Consider the following 14,109-nt stretch of genomic DNA (forward strand, 5'->3'; position numbering starts at 1 on the left):
TTTCAATCTACATTCATTGCAAGGACGCTATTCATAAGGTATGAAAAGGTAATGTAACCATTCAGTTTGTTTAAACGTGCCTCCTTTTGTGATTAATGATCGGTCAAATTCAATGTTTTACAAGTTTATCGATAAAGCATCAACTATAATGTAGGTAGCTGAAAGTTGAAAACGTTTCACCATAAGTAATTGATGTCTGTATAGGACGTAATATGTGCTCTCCTCTGCCGATTTGATAAACATAAAGTAAGCCGCCATCTTGAAAGCGGGTGTATGCGAGGGTCTACAGTTTTGGAATCTAGAAGGTGACTGAGGAAATCAAATGAAAGGAAATCAAAAGGAATGTAGATTTTAGAATCTAGACTGGGCGTTGTTTTTCATAATAAAAAAATATTTCTTTATTTTTAAGTTTCGCATGATGTAAAAGCCAATCTCCAACACATATTCTAAGTGTTGTCGGCGAGTTCGCATGGCGAGCTTTTCACAATATCTTGGATATGGTTTAATAAATCAATATCAGACGCGGAAAAAATATACGAGGAGTTGTAAGCAATATCGTTTAACTCGTCCATGTCTATTTCGTGTCTGCCTATTCCGACACATGCTACAAGAACGCCATCATTCTTCAGTGTAGTGGCGATTGTTGTCGAGTTATCATGCGATATTCCATCTGTCATAAGAATCAAAACCTTTTTAGAGTCCTGTCTTGCGCCATTAACAGCTGCAAACGAATACGCCCTTACATATTCCAAGCTTCTGGCTATGTATGATCCTCCGCTTTTGTAAACGATATTCTCTAGTGCTTGGTGAAGTGTTAAAATTCCGTAGTGTTCGTTAAGCCAAAATTCAGTGCTGGGAGTTGTTGAAAATGTTGTAATACCAATCTGGGTAGTGTTAGGACCCAGTGGAATATTTTCCGTAAAATTTTTGATGAGATACTTCATAAATATAAGATTAGCAGTTCCTATACTTCCAGATACGTCAAGCAGAAATATAACATCAACTTTTTCGTTGCAGTCTGCAAAAACCAACACAAAAATACATCAATGGACTGTAGACTAGACAAATAGTGTATTATTGACATTTGTATGACCTAGCCAGAAAAAAAAACATTGTAGCCTCTCCGTTATCATTACAACATTACTAATCAAAATACGGATCATGACAGTATTCAATATCAGTAATATATCTGACAATTAAAAGAGATCCACCCACAGAAAAAACAGCAGGACGAGGCTACATCTTTAACCTGTCCATGGACGACATGTACTACTAAGCGAAATTGGGGAGGGGAGACAATCTCAATGACAACACTATTATTTGTTCGTTTTAATCTTTGACTAGATTTCATTTTAAAACCAAATTTCATCATAACATTCCCAGTTAATGTAGAATAGCAATAACATGCATACTTCCCACTAAATATACACTTAGCATATATTAGTTTGTGTTTTGATTTACTGCTCATCTGCACGTTTTTATTTCTTTCAACTTCATGATTGTTTTTTTTATATCAACAAAGAATTATATTTGTCGCTGAAATAATCATATATCTTTGCTTCGACATGATTGTCAATATGCATTTTTAAGTTGACGTAACTTATTTTACGTTGCGTATGTAGTTCGGCGTGAATAATTCACAGAATAAAAAGAAATAGAAACAGCACCAGTTAAACGATTTAATATAGCAGACCGAATTAACTCAAAAGTAAGATCATATTTACCATGCGGGGAAAAGCCGGAAATATTGGTGGTATGCGTTGAGATGGTTGTCATTGTGGTTGGCGCTAGGGTGGTTGTCGTGGTGGTCGGCGCTGGGGTGGTTGTAATTGTGGTCGGCGCTGTGGTGGTTGTCTTGGTGGTCGGCGCTGGAGTGGTTGTAGTTGTGGTCGGCGCTGGGGTGGTTGTAGTTGTGGTTGGCGCTGGGGTGGTGGTAGTGGTGGTCGGCGCTGGAGTGGTTGTAGTTGTGGTTGGCGTAGGGGTGGTTGTAGTTGTAGTTAGAGCTAAGGTGGTTGTCGTGGTGGTCGGTGCTAGGATGGTTGTAGTTGTGGTCAGCGCTGGGGTGGTTGTAGTTGTGGTTGGCGCTGTGGTTGTTGTCGTGGTGGTTGGCGCTGTGGTGGTTGTCGTGGTGGTCGGCGCTGTGGTGGTTGTCGTGGCGATCGGCGCTGGGGTGGTTGTACTTGTGGTCGGCGCTGGGGTGGTAGTAGTTGTGGTTGGCACTGGGGTGGTTGTAGTTGGGGTTGGCACTGGGGTGGTTGTAGTTGAGGTTGGCACTGGGGCGGTTGTCGTGGTGGATGGCGCTGGGGTGGTTGTCGTGGTGGTCGGCGTTTGGGTGGTTGTAGTTGTGGTCGGCGCTGGGGTGGATGTAGTTGTGGTTAGCGCTAAGGTGGTTGTCGTGGTGGTCGGTGCTAGGGTGGTTGTAGTTATGGTTGGCGCTGGAGTGGTTGTCGCGGTGGTTGTTGTGGTTCTCGGCGCTTGGGTGGTTGTAGTTGTGGTTGGCGTAGGGGTGGGTGTCGTGATGGTCGGCGATGGAGTGGTTATAGTTGTGGTCGGCACTAGGGTGGTTGTAGTTGTGGTCTGCGCTGGGGTGGTTGTAGTTGTGGTTGGCGCTGGTTTGGTTGTCGTGGTTGTGGTCGCTTGGGTCGTTGTCGTTGTGGTCGATGATGGGGATTTTGTCGTAGTGGTTGGCGCTTGGATGGTTGTCGTGGTGGTCGGCGCTGTGTTGGTTGTAGTTGTGATTGGCTCTGGGGTGATTATGGTGGTGGTCGCTGGAGTGGTTATCGGTTTAGTTGGCACTGGAGTCGTTGGCACCGGAATGGTTGTGGATGTTGTATGGGTGGTCGTGTTTGGAGCTTGCTTGGAAAGCGTTATGGTTGTCGGTGGAGTACGCGCTGGGTCAACTATCGCTTTATCTGGATTGGTTATGGTCGTGGTTTGCATTTGGGTTGTTGATGTTGACGCTGGAGAAGTCGTTGTGGCTGCTTTTGACACTACAGCTGTTGGCGTTGCTGCTGATCCAAGAGTGACTGACGTAGTTATGCGTTCTGGATTTGTCTGGTTGTTGGATTGTGTAAGATTTGGTTCTAAGTTTGTTTCTACAGTACTCATCAATTCAACCTCTTCTGTTGCAGAAGCGCTGACAACTCTTATACTTGCAAGAGTAAATGAACCAAGCTTCCCAGAATCTCCGACAAAGAACATGATTGCCTGGACAGACTTGTCGTCGTCTGGTATAGTGTGTTGACTGGAAATATTGAATCCAAGCTCAGCGATGATGCTGCCATTTCTAGAAGAACAAAAATCAACGGAATCATTAAATGTTTTAGTTTTTAAAACGACAGCATTGTTTCTTCGTTGTATTGGCATAGATGAACACTGGATACAAACATTTGTTCTGTGTTAAGATTTACGAATTAAGTTGTAAAATGTCCATTAATTACTTTGTTTACAATTCTGTTATCTGTTTAACTGACTGATGCAAAACGTACAACGGCTAAAATCAAATCACGCTTTGTTCATAACGAAAAGCACAATCAAGTCCGACTCTCGGTTTCTTGACACTTACGTTTGATCATTGCATACATGCATACAAGCGACTCATACATGTACTGCCATTTTACAAGAGTAAAATATAATGGTTGCTTACTTGAGTGATTCAAGGCTGCAACTGAGGATGGTATCATCTGGAAAGTACCCTGATGTGGTGAATGCCTGCTCCACCTGTTTTTGTACAAATTGTCTGATATATATATATATATATATAAATCATGAATTGACATTAGATAAGCAACATATGTTCATTTTCTGGTCAGTATCAATGTAGCATGGGATGAGGTTATGGTGATGAACGGTTTTGTACATAATGATAGGAACAAGATTTGTCCTGTAGAGGTATCATTCTTAATACTAGGAACTTTCGTCATGTTTACATTATAATGGGTAATATAACGTACTACAGATGATGATGACGACGACGACGACGACGACGACGACGACGATGATGGTGGTGGTGGTGGTGGTGGTAGTGATGATGATAATGATGATGAAAATGATAATGATTATGGTGGTGGTAGTGATGATGATAATGATGATGATGGTGGTGGTGGTAGTTTTAGTGATGATGATGATGATGATGATGATGATGATGGTGGTGGTAGTGGTGATTATATTGATGATTCTGATGATGATGTTGGTGATGATGAAGCTTTTAGAGATCCAACGAAATGGGCACGAAATGAACATGCAAATTCCAGAATAAGATTTTTCAATAAAAATATTATTTGGGAATCACAAACAAACACAATGGAAATAAATCGGTCTAAAACCACAAGAGAAGATCTCTTCATTTATACAATATTGTGTCTCAAAATGTTCCTTATACAAGTATCTATAAACAAATGTATTATGATGACGTGTTGGCAATATCGGTTGTAACTATAATTTAACAAAACAAAAATTAGAATGGAAGAAATCTAGGACATCTAGAAAATTCGTTTTCATGTGATAGTATTCTAAGAATATTATTCGTTTCCTGGTGTGTGTACGTTACATTACCTCCGTACAGAGCTCCGTTTCGGTCGACTGGAACATGGTGGACGTAGAATTCTCCATGCCTGGTTGATACCGGTTAGCCAGTGTTAACTCCAGTTTTATTCTTCCTGATTTTCAACAATAGTTTTATAGTTCATGTAAAGCATGTAAGAAACGCCAAAAATTGGGATTTTCACAAAATCTTATTAAATACATTCAGATTAAAATCTTATGTCATTATTTCGTTGTACATGGATGCGAATCCTTATGTATTAATTTATATCGACACATATCAAATATTCTTTTTCGAATATTTCATAAGGAACTCACCTACTGTGACCTTGTTTTCTGAAATAAAAATAGTGTTCTTAGTGGCAATTGCACATTCAAGTATGATAGAATGAGTCCATAGAAGATAATGATGTATAATAACAAGTATATAAAGCAATAATGATGATTGTTAATACAAAGAAATGATGATTGTAAATATTAACAAAGAAAGGATTTATTTGTAAATAAAAACAAAGAAAGAATTAATATAAATAATATGAAATAGGCACTGCCTAAAAGCGAGCACAAGTTGGACAACAGTAGTAACACACTTGTCTTTCACCTAGCCGTTCGGGGTTCGATTTCCTCCCAGAGTTAGAACCTTCTTATGCTTACAAGTGTGATTTTTATAAGTTGAAACAATAAAGTTTCCATACGTAAGTAGGTCATGCACATACAATCATACACCATGATGGCAGACAAATAAGAACATAACAAATGACGACAAGATAACGCAAAACATGACATTTTCCCTTTGCTCAACTGTTTGAAAGAAAGGCACACAATCTCACATATATACATAAATATATATATGTAAATATTATAACAAGTTAATTTCTATTTGTTGTTTCTGATTGTTCCATACAAAGTATTGAAATTGAGAACTTCTGCAAGAGTACTAGGTTGATGCCTGTACAAGGCTTTGAGTAACAGGTAATTACCTTGAATAGTTTAAGGGAACTGGTCAGAAAACTGAACTTTGTGATTTGGCCTATCTGTTTCCTTGGTAACATAAAAAATTATTTAAATGGAGAACTTCACCATAGCAACAGATATTACTAGCTTAATAAGTGTAAAAAGTTTTGAGCAATTACCTTGCCATAGTATTGACTCAAAACACTTGTGATGGTTATAGGTTTCAATGGTAATAATAATGTATTAATAAAGGCTTTGACAACATACCTGATAAAAATTGATAAAAAGATCTTCAAAATAAATGCACTAGAGTTTCTCTTTTAGAGTTACAGATATTGCAGAGAGGACTATCTATCATCTTTGGATTTTGTAGTCAAAATATGGTGAACGACAATATATTAAAGTTTTAATTGAATTTGTAAAGGCGGAGAAGTTTGTTATATGTTTTCAAACCATTAATGTATATGTTTGTTAAATTCATTTGAATTATTTAAGTTTTTTAGCATGATTTTACTTCCATATGGAAACTTAAAAAGACATTTTGTTGGTCAAAATAATTTTACTCCATTCAACGGGTCGGCAGTTTTCATTGCGTGCTGCGGCAAGTGTTTAGTGGGTAATGAGGTTCCAGCCACACTTCCGTTTAAAGTTGGGCAGGTTGTTGGAGTTGAATTATCACACACACAAAATACCAAAAAGCGCTCGTTGCGCTCGCTACAAACAAAGAAAGGATGATTTTAAATATAAACATGGAAAGGATTATTGTAAATATAAACAAGGAAAGGATGATTGTAAATATAAACAAGGAAAGGATTATTGCAAATATAAACAAGGAAATGATGATTGTACATATAAACAAAGAAAGGATGATTGTAAATATAAACAAAGAAAGGATGATTGTAATATAAACAAGGAAAGGATTGTTGTAAATATAAACAAGGAAAGGATGATTGTAAATACAGACAATGAAAGGATTTATAAATGTGAAAATATAATACAGACGATGAAAGGATTATTGTAAATACAGACGATGAAAGGATTATTGTAAATACAGGATGATAAAAAAGGATGATTATTGTAAATACAAACGATGAAAGGATTATTGTAAATACAGACGATGAAAGGATTATTGTAAATATAAACATGGAAAGGATTATTGTAAATATAAACAAGGAAAGGATTGTTGTAAATATAAACAAGGAAAGGATGATTGTAAATACAGACGATGAAAGGATTATTGTAAATATAAACAAGGAAAGGATGATTGTAAATACAGACGATGAAAGGATTATTGTAAATATAAACGATAAAAGGATGATTGTAAATATAAACAAGGAAAGGATGATTGTAAATACAGACGAAGAAATGATTATTGTAAATACAAACGATGAAAGGATGATTGTAAATACAGACGATGAAAGGATTATTGTAAATACAAACGATGAAAGGATGATTGTAAATATAAACAAGGAAAGGATGATTGTAAATATAAACGAAGAAATGATTATTGTAAATATAAACGATAAAAGGATGATTGTAAATACAGACGATGAAAGGATTATTGTAAATATAAACAAGCAAAGGATGATTGTAAATATAAACAAGGAAAGGATGATTGTAAATATAAACAAAGAAAGGATGATTGTAAATACAGACGATGAAAGGATTATTGTAAATATAAACAAGGAAAGGATGATTGTAAATAAAGACGATGAAATGATTATTGTAAATAAAAACGATGAAAGGATGATTGTAAATATAAACAAGATGATTGAAAGGATGATTGTAAATACAAACGATGAAAGGATGATTGTAAATACAGACGATGAAAGGATTATTGTAAATACAAACGATGAAAGGATGATTGTAAATACAGACGATGAAAGGATTATTGTAAATACAGACGATGAAAGGATGATTGTAAATATAAACAAGGAAAGGATGATTGTAAATACAGACGAAGAAATGATTATTGTAAATACAAACGATAAAAGGATGATTGTAAATACAGACGATGAAAGGATTATTGTAAATATAAACAAGCAAAGGATGATTGTAAATATAAACAAGGAAAGGATGATTGTAAATATAAACAAGGAAAGGATGATTGGAAATACAGACGATGAAAGGATGATTGTAAATATAAACAAGGAAAGGATGATTGTAAATACTGACGATGAAAGGATGATTGTAAATATAAACAAGGAAAGGATGATTGTAAATATAAACAAGGAAAGGATGATTGTAAATATAAACAAGGAAAGGATGATTTTAAATATAAACAAGGAAAGGATGATTGTAAATATAAACAAGGAAATGATGATTGTAAATATAAACAAAGAAAGGATGATTGTAATATAAACAAGGAAAGGATGATTGTAAATACAGACGAAGAAACGATTATTGTAAATACAGACGATGAAAGGATGATTGTAAATATAAACAAGGAAAGGATTATTGTAAATATAAACAAGGAAAGGATGATTGTAAATATAAACAAAGAAAGGATGATTGTAAATATAAACAAGGAAAGGATGATTGTAAATACAGACGAAGAAATGATTATTGTAAATACAGACGATGAAAGGATTATTGTAAATATAAACAAGGAAAGGATTATTGCAAATACAGACGAAGAAATGATGAAAGATGAAAGGATTATTGTAAATATAAACAAGGAAAGGATGATTGTAAATATAAACAAAAAAATGATGATTGTAAATATAAACAAGGAAAGGATGATTGTAATATAAACAAGGAAAGGATGATTGTAAATATAAACAAGGAAAGGATGATTGTAAATACAGACGAAGAAATGATTATTGTAAATATAAACAATGAAAGGATTATTGTAAATATAAACAAGGAAAGGATTATTGTAAATATAAACAAAGAAAGGATGATTGTAAATACAGACAATGAAAGGATGATTGTAAATATAAACAAGGAAAGGATTGTTGTAAATATGGACGAAGAAAGGATGATTGTAAATATAGACGATGAAAGGATGATTGTAAATATAGACGAAGAAAGGATGATTGTAAATATAAACAAGGAAAGGATGATTGTAAATATAGACGATGAAAGGATTATTGTAAATATAAACAAGGAAAGGATTATTGTAAATATAGACGATGAAAGGATTATAGTAAACATAAACAAGGAAATGATGATTGTAAATATAGACGAAGAAAGGATGATTGTAAATATAGACGAAGAAAGGATTATTGTAAATGAGATAATTACTCGTACGATTGCATTCGACCTTTTCACAAACAACTTATCAACCAGAGATTTTCTCGGGATTTGACAAAAGAACACTTGCAATCAAATAATCTATAGTTTTTTTTTCAGCGAAGTGATGTTAATGTTATGGCTGCTAATTAGATTTATATATTAGGTTTACATGGAGACAGGTACACAACCGAGGTGTAACAATACCTTTTCTGGAGAGGAAGACAATCAGAAGTGGAGTCGCTACAGCCACGGCTATTATACATAGTACAAGGGCCAAAACTATTATACTCCGTTGTCCATTGCACGTTTGACGAGGACAATGACAAACTTGTTCTTTGTGTTCATCGTCGTTATTGTCATCGGAATGTCTGCTTGGCCACCTAAATTTCTATAAAAAAGTAAACCTGATTATGTTTCTTTCTACAATTGTTGTAAATTCAAGGCAAGATATCCATGTCAAGCTCACTTAGACGTTCATACCATGCACATACCTAGTTTAAACTGACAGCCATTCTGCATTTTGAAATAATCAGTGATTCGTCACTGCTGATAGCCAGTTATACTTTCAACGTATACTGTTCCTATTCCCGTCATATCTACCAAAATGTAATGCTTGTAATTATTGTAATTCCAATTGGAAATCAATGTGATAACGGATTGTTCTATAACCTCTTATAACGACCCTTTCCAAAAAATCAACTTTCCAACCAAGTTATATTGTAGACAGAATCATTCTGATTTCTTTATTGTAACATTTCATTCCTAGATTGTAGTATGCCGGCTTCCCCGACCTATTGTGTTCACATGTTATCTTTTATTCAAAGACATGTTCCCAACATCACGATTCCTTGTAAGATGGCAGCTGACATATAATCCCACAACAAAAGGTTTGTGAGATGTAGGTTGATAAAGATGATGGGGATATGTTTAAAGCCGACACAACGATCTCTTCGGTAAATGATTTTATTCTCTCATGTGATGTGACGTTGTAAGTAATCGATGTCTGTCAGAGTGTTTTATGGTTCCGATGCTGTTAACCTTATTCCCATTTGGGAATGTGACATTACTTGCTGAGATTGATAAAGATCCGCTGGTATCGTGAATGAAGCAGAAGGCGTTTGTCCTTCAGAATGCATTGATATTTTGACTTTTCCTTTGTTTCTGTGTCGTATGTTTGGTGTTATGTGGTGAGTTTCGATATAAGATATGATGGAACATTCTGGTTTATTTAGTGTTTACCGTTAATAAGCATGCAACATGCAACTTCTTATCAGTTGTGGCACTTTCTTCTTGAATATTGTACGCAACATTTTTTTATGTCTACTCCTTAAATGTACATGACATGTAACGGAAAACAATTAAATTTTGTTTTAATTTCGTTTTTAAGGGAGATAAGATCCGATTCAAACACAATTAACTTGGGAGATATAAGCACGTCCCTTGGAGTTACGCTTGAAATCAAAATAGGATCGTTGTGAATAGGCATCTTGTTAAAGGATTTTTACTACTTTATACCCTTATCTAGTGAGAATCGCTTGCAAAAATGGTTTTAGACTTGACATAAGACAAAACCGTTCGTGTATTTCAGTGACAAAAATGTAATAAATAATTTACCAAATACAATTTTAGTTTGAATTATGTGTTTTATGCAACCCTCACCCCACCCCCTAATTCCTGATATATTATCCGGACTCTATATAAATATCACAACATGATGTAATGAAAATTACCCGCAGCCATTTTGCCTTAGTCCAATGCTGTTTTGGATTAATTGCCGTTAAGTTCCAGTTGTCCTTTCCATCAGAAATGTCTTCATTTATACTGTAGTTGTCGTACGCAAATGTAGAGGGACGTCCTTGTCCTTCTCCACGAGAGTACGATACCAGTTTTAATGTTCCTTTGTTCTTCGACCCGGTCTTTCGTCTGATTTGGTCTAGCTCGGGGTCTGAAAGTATGCAGATATTAATGAAATGATGTACTTATTTTATGTATCTACTGATAAAAGAAAACCAAGACAAAAAATCAAGAAAATACCAACATTTCTATATAATCAAAATCTAAAACTCACTAGGACAAAATACGAACAAAAGACAGACTTACATTGAGACTTCTGAAAAAGTAAAAGGAAAATAAGACCAGTTGTTCTGGAAGAGAAAGCGTTTTCTGCTTCATCGGCGACACCCACTATGTAAATCAATCCAAGTAAATAACGAAAAGTCAGAAAACCAAAATTGCTCGAAAGAATTAAATATAAATATACATATATATATAGAGAGAGAGGGAAGAACATTAGCTCCATATTTCAACATTTTTTTCGTAATCTTCATCAAATACATATGTATATTCTGACAAATGTCACTTTTCAAATTAATTGTGACGTACAGGTTACTACAAAACTAGGTGACTAAACGTCCAACAGCAAATCCTAATCTTTCTTTATTCTCCATTAAACATGCATTATCTCTGAAATTCACGGACATTTTTTATATATAAAAATAACAACTTTAGATGTGTTTCCTCTGTTTCTATATTTCCTTTATTAACAGCGATGGCCAAATATGTTACAGATAATGTCAAACTTCTTTTAACTTAAAAAATTACTTTTGAAATTACGTTTCACTTTGGTTTTATTTATGATTTCGATCCGTCGTCTCTCCTTGTTTTCCATCCACTGTTTCACTCGTGTGCTCTGTTTGTAGCCTAACATTGATACTCTTGATCGTTTATTATAATCAATTTTAAGTTTTTTTTTTTTTTTGTGTGTGTGTTTTTGTTGTAACGTTAATTATCAAACATGGTTACCGGTTACAAATGTAAACAGATCTCAATTAAATGTCCGATATATCATTTGGCGTTTCACATGACAGGGCTATAATAAGTACTTTAAATGTCACTGAGATTTTCTATTACCATTTCGGAAAGAAATTAACTGCGTGATCGCTTAAATCGCACACATACTGTCTGAGCCAAGCCGCAGTGTCTTGTGACACAATATAGTCGGACAGGTATGAGGGGCATATATGCACAGCCAACAAGCACCACCGCAGATTATCATGCAACTATAACGACACAAACATATTACGCGACAGTAGAGAAGTATATATCACATATGTGTCATACATGTCTCTGGTGACAGTAATTTTTAGACATATCCGTCCGTAATCCTGATTTTTCATGATTACAGATGATACGATAATTAACTTATAATTCATATACATTTCCTCACAGTCGTCATTCATTACATAACACAATATTTACAAGAATTAAAAACACGGGGAAGTTTTACGGTCATAGTGATCACAGTAAGAAATAGTCTATTTCTTTGTGTGATATGAAGCTAGACGTGTTTGATGTTTGCTAGTTGGTTCTTCTGGTCCGTTGCCATGTACTATGTTCTCATTTGAGAACGTGACATTGCTCCTGTGGATTAACAAATGTTTACACTTTTTCTCCTTGTACGTTTTCATGGGTCTTCGTGTAAATCTTTCATTTGTTCATATCTTACCCTAATTTTATTGAATGTGAGTTTGAATTATGATTATGTTGACTTGTTGGTATGTTTATGTTTCTTAATCTCCGAAACAAAACCAAAAAGTCGAGATTAATGGCAGAAATGCCCAGTATCGAATTTGAACAAACTAGTCCACCAATACTCCTTATAACACCCATTGTATTTTTTCTGTTACCTCATCCCGTTTCATAACATTAATGTTATTAGCAGAATTTTGACTTGCTCTTCATGTAAATCTAAAGCAAAAGAATATTATACTAAATAGATGAAACGAAAGCAACACCTATTGTATCTACTTCAACAATTATTTTACAAATATCCTGAGCGTAACGATATAGTTTTAAAAAAAAACAACTAATAAACAAACAATTAAATTTTAATTATTTTTACGCATTATTCGGTTGGAAAGTATATTTCTAGGCAACATCATCTTTTTTTATTAGTCAAACAAATTTTACTTACCTCTGAACTTTTTAATCTCGTCCATTTTTCCCTTAGTTTTTCATTTGAAACCCGGAAGATATTACAATGTACATTCTATGTGTGTTGTCCTCTTACACAAGTCATGAGTCATGCAAGTTTAGTTTTGGTTTTTTAAATCATTTGGTGTTACCGAATATGAGTTTTGTATAACTGTATTCTGTCTGTACACTTAATATATTATTGTCGCAATACCAAACATAAGACATTTGGAAATGTGCCCAATCAATTTTTTAAAACCATTTTTCTTCTTGGCTTGCGAGGTAAACATGCAGATGAACGCATGTGATATAATACACAGCACAGTGTAGGTCTCGGACTATGTGATCAGACATTCTGTCACGAAACCTAGTCAAGTTATTAAGAATCAAGATATCATATTAGTCATGAATAAGGTATTGTATACATGATAGCCAGATACGTGTATAGGTTGTGTGTATAGATAAATTATTCCAGTGTTTAACATGACAAAATGTTATCACAATGGGATAGATTTCGGATATGCACAGTGTATTGTTATACTCAATACCTGAAACCATAATGATCTGGCTTGAAATTCTGTATATTTCAGTCAACAGTAACATGCGATTTATTACAAAATTGGTGTTAGTTTAAAACTTATGGTTACTCATTGAAATTAGAAAATCATGAATCTTTTAATTTTTGAAGATTAGCAATTAAAATAATAACAGTAAATAATGAATAAAGAAAGAAATTACAGATTTGTGGATCCTATTAACCTGCATTAGCAACCTAAACATCAGCATCCTATACACCTACATCAGCATCCTATTAACTTGCATTAGCAACCTAAACATCAGCATCCTATACACCTACATCAGAATCCTAAACATCAGCATCCTATACACCTACATCAGAATCCTAAACATCAGCATCCTATTAACCTGCATCAGAATCCTAAACATCAGCATCCTATTAACCTGCATCAGAATCCTAAACATCAGCATCCTATTAACCTGCATCAGAATCCTAAACATCAGCATCCTATACACCTACATCAGCATCCTATATACCTGCATCAGAATCCTAAACATCAGCATCCTAAACATCAGCATCCTATACACCTGCATCAGCATCCTAAACATCAGCATCCTATACATCTACATCAGCATCCTAAACATCAGCATCCTAAACATCAGCATCCTAAACATCAGCATCCTAAACATCAGCATCCTAAACATCAGCATCCTATAAAACTGCATCAGAATCCTAAACATCAGCATCCTATACACCTGCATCAGCATCCTAAACATCAGCATCCTATACACCTACATCAGCATCCTAAACATCAGAATCCTAAACATCAGCATCCTATACACCTACATCAGCATCCTATATACCTGCATCAGAATCCTAAACATCAG

The 14,109-nt window shown here is 34.8% G+C and overlaps 1 protein-coding gene across 1 annotated transcript; it reads right to left on the reverse strand.

Annotated features, from left to right (window-relative positions):
- Positions 1-446: 446 nt before the first annotated feature.
- Positions 447-12,731, reverse strand: LOC132562568 (mucin-2-like). Its single transcript, XM_060227316.1, has 8 exons — positions 12,707-12,731; positions 10,464-10,678; positions 8,938-9,121; positions 4,861-4,878; positions 4,555-4,658; positions 3,647-3,720; positions 1,725-3,286; positions 447-1,018 (listed from the first exon to the last, which is right to left on the reverse strand). The coding sequence occupies exons 1-8, from the start codon at positions 12,729-12,731 to the stop codon at positions 447-449; spliced, it is 2,754 nt and encodes a 917-aa protein (XP_060083299.1).
- Positions 12,732-14,109: the final 1,378 nt, after the last annotated feature.

The sequence above is a fragment of the Ylistrum balloti genome, unplaced genomic scaffold (genome assembly GCF_031769215.1).
Source record: "Ylistrum balloti isolate Yb309-2 unplaced genomic scaffold, AGI_CSIRO_Ybal_v1 Utg371448, whole genome shotgun sequence".
NCBI lineage: Eukaryota > Metazoa > Mollusca > Bivalvia > Pectinida > Pectinidae > Ylistrum > Ylistrum balloti.